This window comes from Oryzias melastigma, linkage group LG6, assembly GCF_002922805.2.
Source record: "Oryzias melastigma strain HK-1 linkage group LG6, ASM292280v2, whole genome shotgun sequence".
Taxonomy (NCBI): Eukaryota; Metazoa; Chordata; class Actinopteri; order Beloniformes; family Adrianichthyidae; genus Oryzias; species Oryzias melastigma.
In genome coordinates, this window is record NC_050517.1 from 20,416,953 (window position 1) to 20,440,667 (window position 23,715).

At 37.8% G+C, this 23,715-nt stretch overlaps 1 protein-coding gene across 14 annotated transcripts in view; it reads right to left on the reverse strand.

Moving 5' to 3' along the window:
• mef2aa (myocyte enhancer factor 2aa) overlaps positions 1–23,715 on the reverse strand; it is a 72,804-nt gene that overhangs the window by 25,353 nt on the left and 23,736 nt on the right. For all 14 annotated transcript variants that reach the window (XM_024281408.2, XM_024281407.2, XM_024281411.2 and 11 more), the window contains exon 3: positions 12,929–13,132. In XM_024281408.2, coding sequence (XP_024137176.1) covers positions 12,929–13,132 — 204 coding nt within the window. The remainder of the gene's footprint in view (positions 1–12,928; positions 13,133–23,715) is intronic.

Sequence of the window (23,715 nt, forward strand, 5' to 3'; positions counted from 1 at the left end):
GAAGGGATAAGGGTTACACGAACATTTGGTTTGGGCCCTCTCCGCGTCACTTTGTGACATTTTAGGTCTCCCCAAACTCGTCGTTTTTTTGATGTGCTGGCTGTAAATTCTGGGTCCCCAACCCTCATGATGCGGTAACAAACGTGGAGTCTGCACTGGGTTAGGGTTGGGGTACCAGCCCAGTACCGGGTTATGGTGCCAGCACTAGGTTGGGCATAGGATACTGGTACTGGGTTATAGTGCCAGTACTAGGTAAAGGATTGGGTACCGTTACTGGGTTATGGAGCCAGTACCAGGTAAGAGATTGGGTACCGTTATTGGGTTATAGTGCCAGTACTAGGTAAGGGATTGGGTACCGTTACTGGGTTATAGTGCCAGTACCAGGTAAGGGATTGGGTATCGTAATTGGGTTATGGTGCCAGTATAGGGTAAGGGATTGGGTACCGTTATTGGGTTATGGTGTCAGTACCAGGTAAGAGATTGGGTACCGTTATTGGGTTATGGTGCCAGTACCAGGTAAGGGATTGGGTACCGTTACTGGGTTATGGTGAAAATACCGGTTTAGAGATCGGATACTAGTCAGCATCCCAGTACCAGTTCGGTCTCGAGGGTTGGGGACCCCTAATTAGTGAATGCATTCTTTCCCTGTCTGTGACCCGGTACTAAGAGGCCCTTGGACTGGTACCGGTTCGTGGCGCGGAGGTTGGGGACCCTTGATTTAATGGGAACAGCCAGCATGTCAAAAACCGGTGAGTTGGAGACACCCGAAGCGCCAAAAAGTGGCGCGGAGAGGGCCCGAACCATACGACCATATATGACGAGTTGGGAGTGAGAAAGCATTGATGCCACTGAACTCAGACCAGTGACTTGCGGTTATAATAATAACCTACAATTAGTGCCACCGTCGGTCTACAACAAGATGGACCTGAATTAGGCATAATTTCTTATTTGGCTAGTTTCATACTTTGTGTGGTTTCTGCTACGCTGCAGAAATTAAACATGCCACCCTATGCAACAACCTACACCACAGCCAACTATTTAAACATTATTTTTCAAAATAGCAGTGTCGAAAAACATCATTAAAAAGACGAACAACAAACCCTTTGTTTGTTCTAACCTGTGTTTGAAAGGGTATGAGGGCTTTACCTGTTTTTGCTGGCTATGTGTCCACAAACTTAACGCTTAAAGTAATAACACGACCCTTAATGTTTTATTTTTTTCCCATAAAGTGTGACTTTTCACAAATGACAGCAATCATAAAGTAGCAGAAAAAGACAGTGGTCATGTAATTCCAGGGAAAATTGTGTTTTTTTTAGTCTAAAGAACAACTTTCAGATCTTTTGCTCCATGATGAACAGACCTGACAATTTTGTTCCCACGTCCATTAGCTCATAAATGTCACTGGAAAAGTACAGTTTAAAGGGCTCTATTGTGGCTTATGGTTTTTGTTATTTTGTCTCTTTTCATTCTTTGTTGGTGTGTCTCTTTTCATTGTGGGCTCTGAGAGATCCTCAGTTTGAAATGAGACATATGTAACATAGTTGAGAGGGTGGAAAAAGGCTCTGACGTCAATGAAGCACGACATGTGCCAAAAGCAAAAATCTCTTAGCAGTAACCTGGTAACAAGCATCTGACACACACACACTAACACACACAGAGCTGTGGGTAAAGGATTCAAAATGCAGAAAAAAACAGTGCGGGTACTGGTTAAAATGGGTTTGTCTTTGATAACCAAACCCTTGAAAGTTCAGCTTTATGGGAGAACAGATATGTAGCAGAGTATGGAAATGAGCTAAATATGAAAATGACCTTAAGTAACCTATTACTCTTAAGTTGAATGGCGGGGATTTTTTTTTTATGCCAACGAAAAGCCCAGAGGAAAAAAAAGCCCTGGTTGAACAAAAAAGGGTCTATCAGAAACCCAGTATGTAGCTTGCACCAGAATCCTTCATATTGCTTTCAAAAAATTAAAAAATAATGAAAACTCACAAGTTTTCCTGACGATAATCATCAAAAAAGTGGTTACAAAATCTGTAAGCCATAAAAGTTTGAATCATAAATACTCAACCGCATACAACACTTTTAGTATTATACAGAAGATAACCATAATTTATGGTGGAACTGTGAATTTAAAAACACACAATGTATTTTAGAACTAAACAAAAAACATGTATATCATAAATTTGCAGATTAAAGACGATCCAAAAAACACTGAGGACCGCTTCTATCTTGAGCAATGAGGCAAAGGTGGTGGTGGAGGTCTAGTTAACTGTGTGATTTTCTGAATAAGTGGGTAAAATGGAAATGCAACACTGAGGCTGAGGTGGTTGACCAAAAATAAAGCAGCTCAGGACCAGGAAATGTGAGTTTTTCTGTGGTTTTAGAAAGATGCCACACTCCTATGTTTCAGTGAGTTTTTGGACTCATTTTCTAGAGTGGCAGCATTAGAGTAAAAAAAAAAAAAAACAGAGCAAGGTGATAACGATAAATGATTTTGTGCAGCTCAAAATATCAAAAATGACAAAATGATTTACAAGTTTTTGTTTAATTTTGGTTCTTTTTTTGCAAAAAAAATAAAAAATAATGAGAGAGAGAAAGAGAAATATTCTAAAAAGGTTTTAAACAAGATTTTTTAAATAGGACCAAAACTTGAGTAAAAGCAAAACTGTCTTTACCAATTTCCAATTTGTATTTTTTTAAAAAAAAAGCTTTTACTGTTTGAAATTGTGTGAAATATAGCACAAAAACAGATAAAAACTAAACTTCTGAAAGTATTCTTATTTTCATTGGCTTTGATAAAACTAAAAGAGTGCCAGTTCAGCATCAGAGCTACGCTGCCTCAACAATTGAGCTACTTCCTGACAAATGTTGTGTTTTGCTGGCAACATTTCAACCTTAGACTTGCATGCAAGTCAGCTTACACCATGCACGCCATGCAATTTGTAATTCAAGCATGCTAATGTTCTACATTATTGATCAAAAGCTTTATGTAAAGATTTCGTGGTGCATGGTGCTTCTTCTTGTCAGGTGGTTGGATGTATGCAAAAAAGAATTTCAAAAGCATTTTAACAATTTTTATGTGGTTTAGTTAAAAAAATAATAACTGCACACTTTGTTTTAGACCAAACCAACAATGAAAGAAGACAGCACCATTTTGGGATTTTTCCAAAGAATACACTTAAATTTAAAATAAATCCTCTTGTCTCAACCAGGTCTTAAAGGTTGTCTCAAATTAGCATTGTTTGAACGAACAGTGACTTTGTTTAGTTATTTCATAAATAAAAGGAAAAAAAATTGAAAAGAAAACACAAAACAATAAGAATGGGAAATAAACTAAACTGATCAATAACTACAATGATAAGTTGAGAAGTGATGCTGTCATCAAACACACTTCATAGAAGTATTTACAGCTCTGACCAGCACTTATGAAGTATGAAGTCAAATACTGTATTTTTTAGGAGGATTAAGATGAGAGATTACACAATTAAGGGTGATGTTCATGACAACATAAGGTTTTTATTTCTGTCCGTCTCGAGACACTCAGGTCATTTGTCATTTTACGGTCAAAGAAATTACAAATGCCTATGTAATGGTATGTATTTCTACAATCAAAATGTAACACCTTAGTCACAACTGCCCTTATGGGTGATAATTTCATCGTTCACACACAGTTTGTGAGTTTTAAGTTTTATTAATATAAAACTTTGAAACATATCATTTGCATTGTTTTTCTACACACAGCTTCCAATGCGTTTGCAGCAATATCTGAAAAAGGTCTGATCTGAAATAAATCCATGTCCTAACAAAATCTGATTGATATTCAGCAGGGATGCTTACCATTCGCTAGAGAAATTGGATTATGTGATTTTACATTCAACTCGACACATCATCAGGGCTTGAAGATTGTTTTTTGTGTATAATGTTGAAAATGAGCAGACATAAATTTTCATATATATTGAAAATACCCAGAAAATCAACAACACCTCAATATGTCTGTGTCAACATCAAAATATTGTATTTAGCCTAAATAAGTTAATTTCTCATAGAATCTGAGAGCTCACCGGCAAAATAGAATCAAGAATTATCTGAGCTCAGTGGGAGGGTAGAGTCAAATGCAAAGAAACCAGTTGGTGTCTAAGGTTTAATAAAGATTTTGAACTGAGAGCTTCTAGCAGATCTAGATTTAGTTGGAAACTCACAGTAAAGCTTGTTACTTTCAGAAAATAGAAAATATTGATAATTTAAAGTTATACTGATATAAATCGTTCTATCCAAACGTTAATTTTCACTTGTCCTGGTCATTGGGGCTTAAAACCTAAAAACCTATCGCTGTCACAATTGTCCAGCTCTTCTTCTATATCACCATGTTGTTCCTAGGCAGGGCCTTCAGTGGTTCTTCAAAATGTGAAAAAGTAGCAACTCTCTTCCAAATTACACCCAGATAATGCAAATTTACACTCTTTTTCAAAAGAAAACCCCAGCCAACCTACATGTATAAGTTGCTGTGCTGATATTTGCGATCTTAAAAAAAATCTATTACTTGTGTTTTCAAATAATGCAAGGATAGTGTGATATTGACCAATGGATCAGTGTCTGCTTTGTGATAAAGAGAAAAGTTGGTCTGAAGATACAACTATCAATTTTCAAATCATTTTATTTTTAATTTTTAAATCTTCCTACCTTATTTTGCTTTAATCTATGGTCTTGCGATCACCTATGGTGATAGGCTGTGTGTTGTGAGCAAGTGGATAACTTCTTTCCTAAGAAAGTGACTTATTTCTAAGCTGGAGGCGCCATTCCAGATTTTCCAGCTGAGAATTATGGCCTCAGACTTTACGGTTCTCATCTTGACTGGTTTACATTGCAAACTTCTTCAGCAATAGCAGGAGGTCATGGTCTAAGAAAGCCAAAATGACAACATCATCTGCAAACAGAAGAACTGGGTGCCAAGGCTCCAAAACTACAGTTGTTCAGCCATTTGGCTGCACCGACAAATGTTGTCCATAAAAGTTGTGAGCAGAATCAATGACAAGGGGCGACCCTGGCAAGGTCCACATCTCACTGGAATCAAATGTGATTTTCTGCTATGCAAACCAAGATCCTTCTTTGTTTGTGAAGGGATCAAACTATTCCCCCAACAGCAAGCCATAAAACCCATTCTGGGATCCCATTCTCATTCTGTGAGACATAGTTGAATACCTTCTCCAGATCCAAAAAACACACAGACTTGAAATGCAAACTCACAAATCCCCTGAAGCTAAAGTACAGACCGGTCCAGTGTTTCATGGCTGAGACAGAACTTGTGCTGTTCTAAATGAATCTGAGCTTTGAGCATAGTCTGGAGTGTCTTCTCTATTTCTCTGACATAGACCCTATCAGGAAGGCTGAGGATGGTAATTTCCTTGTAATTGGAACATTACAGTCCAGAATTTTGGCCAACTGCTGAAGTTGCACTATGCATGGTCCATCTGCATCTATCTCTAAAGCTCTGGAGGACAACTAAGCTTTGTAGATCTGCTTTTTAGCCTAACGGCCCACAAGCACTGGACGGACATTTGCCGTTGTTGTAATAACTTTCTGCCAATCAATGTATTTCATCGTGTGACGACAGTAGCTCCGCCCTAACTGGTCTGTTCCATTATTCTATGGACCTACAACCAACAGGAGACCAAAAATGGTACGAATCGGTCCAGCCTATGGAGTCTATTTTAAAATGGACCCAGACTGGTCAGGACAACTCAGAGGAAATGAGGCATAGGTGTCCACCGACAACAACCATTAACCTTTTTTAAGATTTGGTCCTAAGGAGGGAACAATACTCTTGTGAACACAACTCTGGTCAGACGTCTCAATAGGGGAATCGTGGAACAAGACCATAGACTGTATGAACAAGACCCACCTACCTTCAATGGCTCCCTGGAGTCCCTTACAGCTTGTATTTAGTTGTACTTTGAATTTAAGTCAACTCCCAAAAGATATGATACGATACTTTTTTGATCATATAACGTAATTTGTAATTTTTGTATAAGAAAGCAACAACAAAAAAAAGCTTAAATTAGGAAATACATTTTGGTGTCAAAAATCTGAGATTTCATTTCTAGACCATATTATCCAGGTACAGGAGAAGCTTGCTAAAATGTAATGAGTATGTTTACAGTTGAAATGATAACAACGTCTCCATTGAATTCGACCATTTGCGGTCTTTTAATGACAAGGTCTACTACGCACACTAACCAAACCTCTCTAAACATGGACAAACAATTTCATTTTGTGTTCTCCAACGTGAAGACAAACAGGCTAAAGAGTATCCCTGAATAAATTGGGGCCCTTGAACATCAGTGCACTTAAGTGGCCTCATAAGTGGCCAGTGTTTTTGGTCTTTCTAAGAAAAACTCTTAGTCTGAAAGGAGGAGATGTTGGTGGTGCTTCCATTGAATTTTAATGACAAAAACAGAGAAATAAAAACATAAAAGATAGTAAACAAAACATAAAATTCCATTAAAAGAAAGCTTTGGGTCTAATATGAATTAAGATTTCTATCACTTGCATCAAAATGATTCAGTTTACTCTACCTCTCCTTTTGTTACTCTAGTACATGAGTGGTTTACCACAGTATTTAATGTTCAAGGATTTGTGCACACAGATCACTGCCATACCGGTATACTATTTGGAGTATCCTAGAGACAGACTGAGCATTGACCTTTTGGATATTTTCAAGGATGCTCTTTGTTGCAAATATTTTATCAGAAATTCAAAACCCAATGAGAGTAGCATTGTATTTTATTTTATTTTTTCCACAAATCTCTTCCATCTTTCTTTTGAACCCCTCCCTATGTTATTTCAGACCTCCACTTTTAATAAGCACCAGCATGAGGATAATTGATCAATCACGCTAATTGAAGAGTCTGGACAGGGAGACCACCACAGCAGATGTGCCAATTTGCATTCATTAAGATTGAAATGAGCCTTAATCACTGCTCAGCTTTTGATTGACGAACACAAATACCTCCTGTCTGAAGCTCACGGTGACCATTCAGCCACAAGGCTTTTTATTAAATTCATTACATATCTTAGTGTGAAGTTTATTTGTATGTTTTAACGGGATCCAAAGCATCATTCAAACAACAGTACACAACTTGGCATTCAAGTTGGTCATTGGTGGTCATTTACATATTGAATTAATCACTCTTTCATGGATTGAAAACAACCTAATGAAAATTCTTAAATCAAGTTAATAATATTTTTATCATTTCACATCATCAGGCAACGCTACAATTAAAGAGAGGGGGACCTGATGGCAGACAAGATGAAAATTGTTAGCCGGAAGGAAGTTCAGAACTGGAACGTTAAGCCCCACCCCAGCCCCGAGTGTTGCAAATTTTGGTCAAAAAAGGTTAATATAATCAGTGACCTTAACAGTGAGTCTTTTTTTTTTTTTTTAGCATTGTAGGCTTGGAACCTGTAACACCTGAGACATTTCTGTCAAAACCTACATTGTTTTTGACATACCGGAACTCCTTACACCAGGGATCACCAACCTTTTTGTAACTGAGAGCTACTTCATGGGTTCTGAGTCGTACGAAGGGCTACCATTTTGAAATAACAAATTTGCTTAGTTTTCCTTTAGTTATACATTATTAAAAAAAGAATATTGACACTCCTCTATGTGAAGAAACTGATTTTTCATCACAATTATCAACAATGACAACAAGCAAGGAAACAGATATCAATATTCAGCACTTGATTAATCTTTGTAATTGTTACATTTTCAGATCATTTAAATCACTACATTTCATGGTAAAAATGTCCCATTTTCACCATTTTGTACCATGTTTATCAATTATGTTATGTTAAAGAAAAATAAACTTACATATTTTTGAACAAATAGTCAAATTTTGAACTAATAACCAAATCTTCTGCATTTTGAACAAAATTAATGATCTATGAACTGGAGTAGGTCCAAGGTCATCTAAACGTATCTAAAGTTCATGTATCAGGGACATAAATCTGAACATTTTTGTTAATATCTTTTTTAAAGTTAATAAGTTTTTGACACATTTGAAGCTAATCCTGTACACCAAACCATTTATTCATATTTAAAAGTTTTAATAAAAGTAGCTACAACTCTGAAATCGGGTAGAATGTTTGGCAATTTCTCTTTCCAGCTAATGATTTTCAACCACCGTCTTGTCTCCCACCTGGTCCACTTGTTTAAAGAATGATGAAATAGTCACATTTGAGTTGAATTTGAACAACTATCTTATTTTTTAGGGGAATAATTTTAATATGAATGATCTTGGCAGGTCAGTTCACATAAATTAGTAGCATAAAACCATAGAGGAAAAGTCAAATGTTTGCATGTTGCTCTGTCGTTTACCAAGCTTTGGTATTTGCCTTAAAATCTGTTCTCAAATCGAGTCACAGCAATTCACAACTTTGATTTAATAAGATTAGGATAAAGTTTTTCCCTAATGTTAATTTCATGTGCCTGTAAACGTTATTAATCCAAACCTATTAAGTGTACCCTAATCGTGCCTAATTGCTCAAAGGGAAGACACAGAGATACCAAATGGTGTGTCGGATGATTACCGTCTCATTTGTGTGTCTGTCACAGGGATGTCTCTGTGCTCACCAGGCAAACAGTGTTGGTCAAGGACTGGGCAAAATCTTATTAGGTCCAAGCAGAGAGGAGAGTGAGACTAAATATTATTAGATTAATCTAATGACTAACAGCAGCGTTGTCATTTGAGGTATAAACTGAATCAAATAAGTATTACAATAGAATCATCCCCAGAAACCTTAGACCACTGCTCAGTTCACAGACACGTCTATAGCTCTGCTTTATAAGAGATATATATATTGTAAATTGAACTAAAAACATTATGAGACTTTTTTTTCTACTTCCTGGTTATAGTAACGTGACGACAGGTATAAGCGAACACGCCAACAGACACAGGGGAGAACGACCGCTCTGCTCAGGACTGCAAGCCAAGTTTGAGACAAAGTCCACAGCCCCTCCACTGGGTTATCAAACTGTGGCCGAGGCATGCATCCATCTGTGGAAAACATGGAGACCGTTCTCCCACACAGCACTGCTCAGCCTTTATCTACAGATGGTACTACTGAGCAGGAATGTGACCTTTGATTTACTTCCTCACATGGAAAGGCCTTACCAATGAAAAGTCGGATAGATTTTTTTTTTTTTTGGAGCACATGCTTGTTTGCTCGAATGAGATTGGTTTAACACAATTTAAGAATTTAGATAAGTGTCCAGCGTAAGTGACCTCATGTGAGGCTCATTTCACGAAAGAAATGAGGGAGAAGTAGGTTCTTCCCATGATGCATCTGCTCGTTGTTATTCGAGTCTATAGAGCTTTGGAAGAGCAAATAGACTTAAGAACTAATTGTCAAAATAGGTAACCGAGATTATAAACTTGCACCTAGAGAAGGCCATCACAGCTTCCACAGATTATCACAGGGATCACTAAAGTGCACTGCGTTGAGTGTTTATCCTATTCTGAACCTTGACCACATACCTAGCAGGCAGAGGAGTGTTTGTCATATTTGCAAGGATGCCGGTCAAGTGATTTGGGACAACATTGTTATTCGTGCATTTTGTACATGTTGTTCTGTTACTGCAGGCCATAGCGTTGAAGAGGAAATAAGTTTGTGGCTGTCGACCTGACATGGTGCACATTTTAAGTACTAGCAACACCACGTGGTTTACAGACAAAAGTAAGACTTTTTTTCCCTTTTTTGGTTCTTTTATTAAGGAGGATACTTTTATTTTTGACAAATAATAAAAGGAAATGAGGAAAAAATGTTAAATCGGGCTTCTATAACTGTATGTATTTAGATCTTGGAATAGTAAAAGGTTTACTAACTGAATATTTTTTGTCAAACATTGAATTCCTGGTGGCTTGTAGTTCTGCTGATATCTTGTGGTCATATGCAATTACTGATTAAATGAGTTCTAGCCTTTTTATATGTGTATTTTAGGTGAAAAAAGAGCCATAGCAAACCCTTTTGCTCCTGCTCTTTAAAGTAGTTTAATGTATTTATCCTCAGAAGCCTTTAAGTCATTAGCACACAGACATGTGATATTTCTGAAATTTACTGGTATTTAATTGAAGCCGCATCTCCTTTACAAGTAAAACTTTATCTGTTCCTCTGACGACAACATAGATTTAATCATGGAACCATTCCATGTACCTAACAGCGAGGGAGTTTTTTTTGGCCCTGATCTGAATCCAAGTCAATGGATTTTAACGAACTCTGATCCAACACTTAACACACAACGCATTTAATAAACAGATCCAAGTCGTTTTTATTTAACCTTATTATATCACTTAACACTTACACAGTACACTTTGCTGAAGAAGTTTAAACAATCAAACAAAAACAGTGCAACTAATAACTAGAAAAAAATTATTAAATTAGATGATAATCATTCATGTGAGAAAATTTGTTGACTTTAGCTTTAGCATTTTTACAGCTATTGAAAATTTTTCATCATATGTGATTTATAGGGGTGTAAGGCAAAATAAATTTGGTGATATATCGCGATATTGCATTTGTCGATACTTGTATCGATTTAAAATGCTGACAAGGCAATATTTAATTAATTATTTATGAGCATCCTTGAGCGTCTTACTTTTGTTTTCCACCTTATACCTTATTCTTTTTGAAGTCATACTCTTTAAGAAAGTAAAATATTGCTCTGGTACAATCTTGGGATATATCGTTCGTGATACATATCGTATAGCAAGCGTGTATCGCGATACAAATCGGATTGCCAGACTCTTGTCAATACTCACGTCTAGAGATCTGTATCTCCAATAAAATTCAATTCAATTTTATTTATATAGCCCAATATCACAAAAAAATGCCTCATTGGGCTTCATGCCTATAATAGTACATAAAATTAAATGATGAATTTATTTTGAAATGATCGTAGCATGAATATGTTGATGAGTATTCATGAATAGTTCATATCAATGTAACCATTTATTAGTTTCAGTTTTTTTTAATCACTTTTTCCTAAAACTTGCACTTTGTAGACAGTCCCTGGCCAGTCATATCTGTCTCTCTCTCAGAGAGAGCAATTCTCACAAAAAAGAATCAAAAACCCTATCTTTATTCTTTTGAAATTCCTTTAAAGGTTGTTGTTTGAGTTGAGACAAAACACTTTTTGTTAGTTTAAAACATTTCATATAAAAGTCATTGATCCTGGAAATCCAAATGTTTAAACGTTTCGCTAACTTTACCAAACGTTTTTTGGCACCTCCTGCTCAAATGAGTGCTGTTTCGCTTTACGGCAATAAAATGTCATGATCCATTCATGATATACAGACTTCTAGCTTCTAGTAGAGTATTAAAAGTTTAAAAGATACAGCTCTGATGAAAGTAATAATAAAATAAATTCCGATCAAGTCTGAAATCACGTAATTGGATCAGAAAATCCATATGAACAGCTTAAAAGTGTATTTTCTTTTGGAGAAGTACTGAAACCTTTTTTTTTATTATTTTTTTATTTTTTATATTGCATCACCAACAGAAAACTTTTCTTAACTAGGAACGACGATCCTTTGCCCTATAAGTGACGGAGCAGCCTCAAGATCGAGTCGTCTGCCAAGCAGAGGTCGACTCCTCCACTCTGACAGTGCAGCTGGTCGTGTTTGAAATAAGACAGCTTTTCAGAGTTGCAGTGAAAACAAAGTTTGTGGTCACTGTTATGTAAGGAATGTATCCATGTATCTTTTATGCAGGTGAGCCCTTGCTCTGCTTTGAGGGCCCCTGATGGAGGAGTGACTGCATGAGGATGCCAGAACACTCTTCTGCAGCTCCGCCAAGCAGGTTATTCACAAGCTGAAACAGCATAAATAAAAGATAATGGGCCACAGCTGACTCCTTTATGCTGCATGCAATTTCACCAAGTGAAAGTATTTTTCAAAGCGAGGACCGTCGAATTTCCTCAGTCTTACCCATTTGAAGCTCTTAACATCTTGTAATTGTGGTGCGGTAATAAAAATTATGGAAGTGTAGTGGGCAGGTGCCAATAAAATAAAAAAAGAGAAGAATGAAGCAGCTTGGGTGGTATAAAAGAAAGTATCCTACTCTATAATCTCCGTGCATTTAATATAATCATAAAGGATTAAATGTGAATTTCTCTCTGACTGTCACAATTTTATCAAAGGCATTGACATACATGTATAAATTAGGTCTCGATAAAGACACCAGCCTCTTAGAGTATGCTTTTTTTTCACCAGAAAGAAAAGAAACCACACATGTGCCATGCAAGATGTTTGGAACAGGATGCATCCGTAATCATTCTCATTTACTTTGGCTTTTACACTTTTGGCAGACAAATTTGTACACTGGCATAACAAGTGGCTCCCTCTTCTGCGAGTCGCTGGGCAAGCAGGAGCTGCCAGAAAAACCCATGTGCTTGTTGAGCTTTTTATAGAGCTGTATGGAATGTAGACTGTATTTTCAGTGAAAAAAATACTGCAGGAGTAGCCAAGCTAACTGTGTGCTGCAGAGTAGCCAGACTTGGTTGAGCTGCAGGTACTCTATCTATGGGAAATAAGGTCAGTACTGGGGGTTTTTTTTGCAGCAACTGTACGTCCACAGATAGGTTTTCCATGGCAGTTGATGAAGAGGGGAGAAGTTGGACTTATCACACAGAGCAGACCTCCTGTGCCCTATCAGCGTGTCGACGAGAGGGAAACTGTTAATTTTTCCCAACTTTGCGTTCACTTTTTCAGAATTTCAAGGCGAGCTCGCCATTGTTGCAAAACGAGCGTACTCAATGGCCTGACTCCAGCACTAAAATAAATGGTGTGGACTAAATCTTAATGGTTTGAAGAAACTCTAGATTTTGTGTAATAAATCATCAAAAAAAAAAAAAAAAACAAGACTCACTCACCTCTACAATGTCAGAGTTGGTTCTGCTCTCATGAGGCTCGTTGTACTCTGTGTATTTCAGCAACACTTTGTCCATGTCTGTGCTGGCGTACTGGAACAGTTTGTTAGAGCTGTTGAAAATGATGAGGGCTATCTCGCAGTCGCATAGTACACTCAGTTCGTAGGCCTTTTTCATCAAACCAAACTTCCTCTTTGTGAAGGTAACCTGAGGAAGACAGAAAATGAAACAAAAACATTTCTTAAACTGCAAGTCTGGAATAATAATGGAGGATTAAAGTCACAATTAAATGTTCATGTTTAATCTTTTTATCATTTATCATGACATGAAATGCTTATTTTTCCAGTGCCATGATGGGTACTGTCAAATGCAAAAAAAGAAAAGTATTTTTGCGTTTTATTTAAAAAAAATCCTAAAACTGTTCCCTCATTTATGGATGTTTTATAGCAATAAAACCTTTCAATATACACTTTTCTCAGACAGAAATTTACGCTTTCTTCTCTTTTTTTAAACTCGCAAAATTCAAACCTTTGCAGAAAATAGGTCCAGAATAATATAACATGAAGAAAGATCTTATCATGATTAAAGTTTATGTAAATGTGGTAAACTGAATGCATTCTGTACAGGAGATAAAACACGGAGGAGATTGGCTGACAACAGTCAATCAGGACAAAGAACACTGGGCTGTGAAAAAAACAAGAAAAATTGCACTTTAAAAAAATTCGGACGGACCGAGTAGCGTGCAACAATGCTAGTTTTAAAGATCCACTCCAATGAAAATTGTGTTTTGGTGTTTTTAACACGTTCTTGTAGCATTTGTTCTGTGATCCTCTATCGTGTGACACATTTAAAATGATATATTTTAAGATTAAAACTGTATTTCTTTATTCCTATTGAGTTGAATCAAGAGAAGATAAAAGGCTGCCGTTTGTGACGCAGCAACAACAATGAGCGAGTCTCCCTGCGTTGCAACAATTCTGAAGTATCCACTTGCAGACAAATAGGTGCAAATAGGTTCCCCGTCTTTCACTGCCATTAGGTTAAAACTGTACGGCTCGATAGCTATGATATAGCTCACCCTGTTTTTTTTTTCTTCTTTTTTTTCTACACTAATGTTAGCTTGTGGTTGTGAGTGGCTTCAGAAATTAACGCGGTTACAGTTCTGCCCACAACCTAGAGGCAAACATGTAATGAACTCCTGCCGCGCTGCAGAAAATATGTCTAAAAAAACGACACAGACATTTAGATTTTGTCTAAAAACTGCATAATCCTAATTAAAAGACCATTGGAAAAGAATTCTCAAACATATGGTTCAAGTGGGACTCTAATATAAATGATGTAGGAATCCAAAACTTTACTTTTGGCTGACTAAATTTGTAATAACATTATGACAGTTTTCAGCAAAACCCCACTCATCTTTTTTTTAATGTTTGCAATGGCAGAGTGCATGTCTGAAACGTCTAGTTATCGGACTAGAGGTCAGGGTAAGAGAGGTGCGAGTCAGTGAGCTGACTCAGAGCTTTGGCAACATTAGGGGTTCATACATTATTGTAGCCCCTGACTCCATGTGCGGAAAGCTATCAGTGTAGTGCAGCATAAGCCGTGTAACATGAGCTCTCAGATGGGACTACAGGTCATACATCACTCCAATGGTAAAGCAAGCCTCTCTGCAAAGTGACTCCCTGTCTTGTATCTCTGCAGCTCGATCTCTGTGGTTGCCTCCAACCCATTCACATATGTCATTATGTTACACCGCCTCCTTACAGTAAAGCTACACTCATTTGTCAACAGTTCACGAGAAGCGAGTGTGAGGAAACAGTCATTTTCTTCCTTGGTTTTCAAATGACTTTTTGGGAAAGTGGTGAGTGTTCTGCAGGAGCATGAGGACCTGTGTGGGTCTGCATTCTCCATCAGATTCACTGACCTACTAACAGAGAGGTTGAGCAGATGAGCTGGCTTTGTTCAACTTTAATTGGTCACAGCTTGAGGCTATACCCTCATTTCAGCAGTTATAAGGAAGAACAATCATATGCCTTTCGTAGTACGTGTGACTGCAAAGGCAAATGGGGTCGATCCGGATGCGATAAATGGATTTAAAAACCTTCTTTCTGTAGGTATATACAAAGGAGTATTACTGCTGCCTCAAACTCTTACTGTTTGTATATGACCGAATCAATTATACAATGAAATTTTTAAAAAATGAAAAGAAAAAATGTTTTTTTTCTTATGGGAGCATCCTCGATGAGTTTCTTAGATCTGCTCATGGTTTGTCTTAACCTGTAGTGTTCTCACAGCACTACTCACTTCTGACAGAAAACAAAAGAGGCCCCACTCCCTCTTTCACCTCGCATATTTGTTTGTTTGCCTAACCAGCTGGAAAGCAGAGACTAGGAGGAAACGATTAACAAATTGTATGCTCTTTAGCAGATGAATGTTGACGTTAAGCCGTGGAGATGTCACCTTTCAGCAGGAAGCCCGGGGTGAGATGCTGAGTGAGGACTTTGATCCACCTGGATGCGTGGCAGAGTGCTGAGTACAGATCTGCTGACCCAGGCATCACCCCATTCCAACCTCAGCAGCAGCGCTGAGACTTGTTCCTTGCCTCATCTACACAAACTACCTCTGCAAAAAGAGCTTCTGCTCACGACAACAATAACAGTGAGAACCATAGAAAAACTTTTTACGCACATACTAGTTTGACTCAATTCGTCACAATTTTAGTCTCTCAGTTGAATGATTTTGATCATATATGAAACAAAAAGCTCAGAATGTGGGAACCAGCATCTGTAAATTTCACCCACAATACTTAAGATGACTCAGGCAGCAGTGGAAAACCACAGACATCCTTGAGGTCAAGTAGGAGGTGTCTTTTTTTTTAGAGTTCACCAAGTCAAAAAGACCCACAAAGACACATGTGGTTTTAAAAACTTGAGATGCCCCACAGGTAAAGTCTGTTTTCATGACTATATGCGAGTCAAAACATTAGAATTTGGACATGGTGACAATATTTAGCACGAGTTGTTTGGCTTTTTTTTTTGTAAGTTAAAAAAAACAGGTGTAGTGAAGTTTTGGCCCAATTTTAAAAAGGAAAATCTACCTCACTTCCTGGCTGTTACATTACTCAATGTGTCATTATTAGTTAGGCCTTCACTTTGAATCAATAGCTATTTCCTTTTGGCCAATCACAATCATATTTAGCCTTTGAATTCATCAATGATTGTCTCTCTGTATTCTAGACCAGTGGTGCCAAACAGGCCAAAGACCAGTTTAATGTCAGTATTTTCACAGACCAGCCAGTATAAGGTTGAAATGGGCGTCCATTTTTTTTAGCTTCCAGATTCCCTTAACTCATCCTCTGTAAATTATCTGCAAGTGGTTTAAACTTCATTTGTTCAATAGATTTTGTGTAGGAACCAGTAGAATGTGATGTAGATCTCATAACTGTCAAAGTGGAAGCTAAAATATTGGACACCAACTTAAGCCTTGTCCGAGTTTTGAAGTGCGACAGATACATACAAAAATAGAAATATGGTCACTAAAGTTGATATTTTCTAAATATAAATCATAAACATGAATCCATAATTTGAGCAACTTTATTAGCAACAACCTTGTAACAGTAGACAGCCGGTTGCTGAATATTATGCATTATTATTATTATCGCATGTGGGAACAAATACACAATAACACAACTTTTGCAGTAAAGATTTCTGATTTTTGTCTGATTTTACCTGCTCTTCTTCTGCCTCTTTTTGAGAAAACAAACTTTCCAAATTATTTTCTTTTTTTATTAACTTTGATAGCTTGATGATTTCAATTTAGCGGTTGCGCAGCCACTATTAAGAAAGCAGCAGATGGATTTTAAGCATGTGACCTATAGCAACTTGATATGCATCAAGAATGAGTCAGATGTGGAGGAGAGAATCCAGTAGTTTTTCAAAATAAAACTTCCTTCCGAATGTAGGTGGTGATTCTGTGGCAATTCACCAGCCCTCTTCCACGCTGTTCTTCACTTTTCTTCAGAAAATGATTTGGTGATATATCGCGATTTAAACTATTTTTGTTTGGAAATCAGACAAAATTGACTGTTCCCTTTAAGAACAAATATTTTATTTATTGAAAGTAAAGCACCATGAATTTGCTTGGGTAAAAGCTGTAGATGAGATCCAGTTACAGTGCTTAACATAGTGATTATTAAATAAAATTAATCTTACCATTTTATTACAATGGAAGGAGTAGTAATGATCAGTTTTTTTCAAAGTCATATTCTTTTAAAAAAAATAGGGATATACCGTGATATGTATCGCATTGTAGGATGCATATCGCGATATGTATCGTATCATCAGACAGCATCCCTAATGCTGAGCCATGGTCCGGCCCTAAACCCCATCAGCGTATTCGCCTATGGTCCGAGTTCTTCCCAAGAACACAACTCGTTATCGGCCCAGAGCCTAACCACTGAAGATGATTTATTTCTTTCATGCACATTTTTCTGTAGCATAAATAAATCTCTACTCTTAACATTTCTTCTTATATGAATGTCGCAGTCAAAAGTAAGTGGTCATTTAACATCTTCCCAATAAAAAATGTCACTAAACGGGGAAAAAATTGTTGTATTTATTAAAAAAGATGTTCCGTGGAGGTATAGTCTTAAGCCTTGTATTGAAGAGTAAGTTAACTACACATGTCAGGCTCATCACCAACACGTGGACATAAAATAACCATAGAGTAGCTGTCCTGGTATAAGGCAGCGCAAAACTGAAAGGGTTTTTGTTACATGATAACTGGGTGGGTCAAATTCCAGCTTCTGTGGCTTTGTAAAATTGCACCGTGCATCCTGAAATAAACCTTCTTACATCTTTTGAACAGACATACAAGCCTGAGTCTGACCTGTTGGACAGAACCCCCCCTTCAACAGACAAAGATGGAGAATACGTATGACAACATATGCTACGACAAACCCAGACAAACATGGTTGATGCGTCAATCAAAGGGGTCTATCAATGTCTGTCCTCCAGCGAGTGTGCCATGGCGATAAACATGACATCTGGGATGGAGAGTGCAGCTGCGACTGGGACATAGAAGGAGATGCCTCAGTCACTTACACCTACAGAGGGGGCGAGGCCCTCGCAGCCCTATTAGAACCCCGTGTCACCTCTGACGGGCCCTGTGGCAGACACGAGAGTGGGTTTGAGAGACAGTGAGATCTGGCACCAGCTGGCAGAGTGACCCAGGCCCTGTAGCTGCTGCCCTGGCTCCAGCAGAGGCAGAGTACGCTGGCGTAAGAGACAAGCCAGGGCCACCACGACTGTCTGCACGGATCAGCTCTGTCTTGGAGAGAGGACAGCCTCGAGATCTTGATGTGGGTGAAAAGGGGGCCCAGGGGCCCTGACCAGCAGGTGGTATTGACCTTGAAACCTACAATGGCAGTGACTGTTTATTGTCTCCATTCTGTTTACTAATGAGAGTGGCATGCTAGTCTACGATATTCCAGCAGGATCTGGGAAATATTCCAAAGCGGGCTTAGATCAAATAGTGCAGCAGATCAGAAAAGAAGGCCCAAAATATGACTCGATTCAAAAAGAATTTTTTTCTAAAAAGGCAAGCACCCACATTCTAAATAAATAAAACTATAATCTTACACATACATCTAACCAGAATATAAACACAAAAAATAGATTAATTAAAAATATATGTAGGTAATAATGAGCTTTCACTTTAAATAAGTGAGACTTGAGCTTCACTAATAGATTGAAATATTGCATATACTTACTGAAAAGGTGCATAATTATGGTGATGATGTTGTGGATGCCACCTCTTATTTGATGTTTATCTTTTTTTTACAGAAATAAGCACTTATACCTTGTGTAATGACTAAAAGCTGAGAAGAGGGACGTATGTGCCTTGTTCCTCCCTGGAGATTGAGTGCGAGAGAGCTGCTCTGCATGTGCCTGCGGGCATCTGACTCGGTGAGGCAAAATCAAAAATAAGCACAGCAACAGCGAGCAACCCTCCACCAGCAGCAAAATAGTCAAACTTTTAATGACTTGGACAATTACCCCCCATGTGGCTGCTTAATGGCATCCACAGGACATCACTAGACACCGCTCACTAGGTTTTACACAAGTCCACACTAACTAACAAGACTAATGTGCATCCTTGACTCTACCTTCTGGTTTATTTTTAAAGGGATTACGAACGTCAAAGGTCATTAAAAAAAAGCATTTATTTTTCTCAAAAGGCATGATTAAACTGAATCTATGTTCACAGTAGGAAAGTCTTGCAGACTTGGTTCAAAAAGTGTTTCACAGTTACAACAGTTTCTCATTTGAGATTTTTTTTTAAATCAAGAACAGACTAGAAAAGAAATAAAGATGGAGAAAACCAGCTACTCCCGCTAGTACATCAATCTGACAATCATATGTTTAAAGTGTGTCTTCACATCTTCAAGAAGCAGCATTTATCCCTTTAGACATTTTTTTACACTTCTTCCAATATCCTAGTTTTATTTCATCTTAAAATGTGCAACGTATCCCTTACTTGCTAAAAAGAGACAATAAATGATGAAAAGTTTAAAAATCCAATCAAAAAGTCAATCTAGCACACCAATGATAATTCTTTGTTTTCCTAAAGTTTGACTAAATTTGAACGAGGTAAAGTCCTTATAGGGCTAGGTTTAAAAAATGCAATTATCCAACCTAAACTATTTTTTATTCACATTATGATAAACATTTTTTTTTAAATAGATTGATTAATTTTCCTTTGAAGTCACTTCTTGTATTTTTTTAGGCTAAGACAGCTTCATTGATGGTCTTTAATGAAATAAGTATTTCATTATCAATGAAAATTCCACATTTGTACAGTAAAAATCACCGGTTTTGTGATACAACGTTTTTTGTTTATTCGTATTTGAATAGAAAGATGAAAAATGATTCAGTTTTGAATGGAATCATTTGAAATTGTAAATGAAATCTAGTTATAGGCCCCATCCAAATTCTTCCCTTCTCCTTTCCCCTCCATTTAAAGGGACAGTTTAAGTCCAGAAAATGTATTTTTTAAATTTCACCCTCCAACCGGCAATTATTGGGGACATCATCGATGAAAGTGACGTCTGAAACATGAAACACTATTTTTTCATAACTCTCCTTTTACAAGGCTAAATGAAGGGGAAGAATTTGGATGGGCCTCGACTTGTACATTTAAAAACAACTGCTTTAGGAATATGAAAATGAATGAGAAAGAACCATACAGTCTTTATACCAAAATGGACAGAAGAAGACCTTCCAAAGGAAATGTCAAACTGTTAACTACAAAACCTAACTGTTAGGAATTGGGTTACAAAAAGAGAACAGGAAATGCACACAGCTGTAATTGCATTCCAATTTGACAAAAGACAAGGGACCAATTTATTTCCAGCTAAACTGGATGTCAATTCTTTGCATTAGGCTAATTTGAAAAAGCCCACTACTGATAGTCTAAAAGAGGGCATATTGCCACTTATTATAGTGGAGCCCAACATACTTTTGTTCAAGAAAAAGGATGATCCTGCTGAACTTTTGACTGACGAAAGTCAAAACGAGCTGTAAACAACACTGCCAACCACGAACCAAAGTCTGATAATCCTGCACGTCATTGAGACTATGAAGAACTGAGCGTGCCTTCATGTATGGCTGTTAATTGTGCATCTGACTCTCAGAAGGTAATAACTGCTGTGAATGAAGTAAACTATGAGATCCGTGCTATGCTCTGCATTCCAGCTGTTATTTAGCATTCGCTTGCAATCAACAAAGTCATTGTGGTTGATGACTGATGCTGCGATGTAGGACTGTCACTTATGCCCGGCGTAAGTGGCTCTTTAAGGTCTTACAGCATGCATGACAGGACCTCTATTGCACCTAAGTCTTAACTCTCAGCATCACCATTAAATAAGCTCTAGAGTAAATCAAAAACACCACACAAACCTACATAACGACATGTTTTACTGCAATCTTACATGTTATATCTAGGACATCTGAATTAGGGATGGGCCGATATAATTTTTTTCCGGCCGATGCCAACAACCAAAATTTGTACAGCAACCGTGGCCGATAGCAGATATTTGCCAATACCGATATTAAAGTGTCTACAATAAAACCAACCATAGATTATCTTTTTGTTTCTTTATAAGACTGCACAACTTTTCTTTTATTTCTTTTATTATACAATCCCATTATACTTGACCTTTTTAACATACAGCAAGGGATCTCATAGGAACAAGTATCACTTTGAAAATATTTCTGAAAATATTCAGAGCGTTCACGGACTATTAGACGTTTGTGTAAATAATAAAATTAGCAAAACATTTTCCCGCCAAAACTGTTTTTGAGATGTCATGGAGGCAGCCATTTTGAAATGAGCAGGAAAAGCCTGTCTACTGCCTCTAGTGGAATGATAATGGACTGCACGGCAGAAAACATGGACCAAGTCACATTAAATGAGTTTTTAAGGAAAGTTTGATTATGCTAATGAGATGGGGGGTCTCAGAATTACGTCCATCAAATATGTAATGGTTATACAAGGATAAAATATGCATGAAAAAAGTCAGAACAATTACGGACTATGACTGTAAAGATTAGCTTCCAAGAGCCAAGGATCTATTAGGAACAAGTATCTGTGATGTCAAAAATAAAGTGTATCTGAAATCAGATAACAGAAAACATACTGATAAACTAATATTATGCAACTATCATCCGATACCAATACTGGCACCAATATATCGCCCATTCCTAATCTGAATAGCGCTAAACGCTATGAAGAAAACTTGCGATGTGTGATTTTGGTGCTCACTCTTGCGATGACGATAACTTTTGCAATACATAAACAAAACAACTTAATATGAAAATTTCCATTTCACTGCAACAGTTTTATTTAAATAAAAGTCAACAAAACTTGAATTATACTCCAAAAGACCTATGTCTACATAGAATGCATCTAACTTGAAAGGTGTCCATCCGATAGGTTAAATGCGTAATGGGATCTTTTACATTTTGTTAAATACTTCAAGCTGCTTTTAGTTTGTTTCAGCATGTGTATAAACATTTAAGGTAGCCATTTATCACAATACATGTATTGTGCAGGCCAATATCATGATAACAACACATTTGCGATTTATTGTACATCTTAATGTAAAAAAGTAATTACACAGTTGACTACCTATCCTTCACTACAAACTCTAATATACTACAAACATCCTGAGTCTTTAAGCCACACTCTGTTTTAAATTCTGAGAGGTTAATAGTCCTCCTAAACACTTGAAGTGATAATAGGAGGGAGCCCCTGTTGTCCCCCCAAAACATCCTGTACAACAATACCATATAATTAGCCCACTTAAGGACTCATTTAAGTGCTGAAGCATGGAAAGCTAACAGCATAAAGCCACAAAGACTTAAATTGTCCTCACACAATGAAGACCATATGCTAATGGCTATTCCCCCATGGTTAGCGTGCCCCAGGGATATGCCACTGTATGCTTCACGGCTTCCAGGGAGAAGGATACACAGACGTTTGCATCACTTTATACCAAAGCTTTACTTTGGCACACAACCCTATTGTCGCTGCAGACTTTCTGCTGAGCCAGCGAAAGAACCAACAATGAGGGCTGAAATGCCTGCATTCAGCTGATAAACTTTTTCACAAATTATAGAGTGAGATATTTAAAAATCTGATGAAAACACCACTTTTGAGGAACGCATTAATAATAGGCTAAGTCCCGCGCTGCATTTTGTCTTTAACGAGGAAACCATTTGAGAAAATATCGTCTCCTCCCCCACTTACCGCTTACAATGTAAGGATTGGTCATTTTAAAGAGTTTCCTTGCTTGATTTTTTTATTCTTCTCCAATCATGTCACAATTCACAACAGAAAGCTTGGGTGCCATGAGCCAAGATGATTTCTCTCCTGTCCCCCTATTTGGATGCCAACCCGAGCTAGGTGTAACGCTGATAATTGGGTCACAGTGAGGATTTTCATTCTGCACTTGACTGAACTGCTCCTCACATTAACACACAGCAACATGCTCAGAGTGCAGGCTGTACGTTACCACGGAAATACATTAAATGATGAAGGTTGTGTTAAATATATGTGTTTTTGGCTACATGAGACATATAGATGTTAACTAATTGGTATAATTATTTAAAATAAATTAGTATAACTGTATACCACAAAAGTATAGCCATGATGTTGTAGAAATCCAAGTGTGTTATTTTTGTCTCTAACTTGTCTTCATGGCCAGCCAGGACCAATGTAGCCAAGGCAAACAAGAGTTCTGCATGTCCTTCTGACCCACCCTGCAAATGAGAGGTTGCTTTCTCCGAGTGGCTGCTTCTAATTACAACTAAACAGCTGCAAACATGCAGGGATATAGAAAAAGGGGCACAGCCATGCCGCCAGGCCAGCAGAGTGAGGAGGCCCAGACAGCCCGTTGAGCTCCGTTGCCCGCATTTCCCCTCCCACGCCGCGAGGCCCCCACTGCAGCCCAGCGCTGCTCCTGCTGCCTCATCAAGTTCTCCGGTTGAAATTGCAGGGTGGCAAGGGAATCATGTCTGTAAATATGACCGCACTGACAATGAAATGTCACGGTCTCCGTTCAGCTGGACGGGACTTTGGGAGGGGAGGTTTGGGTGTTTAGATCTATGCACACCGTGACATCTGCTGAACTCTGGTCCAAGGGACTAAAGAAAACAGACGATGACTGTGGATTTAACACAACTAAAGGCACTGAAGGTGGTTGTTATGCAATTTATGGGAACATGTTC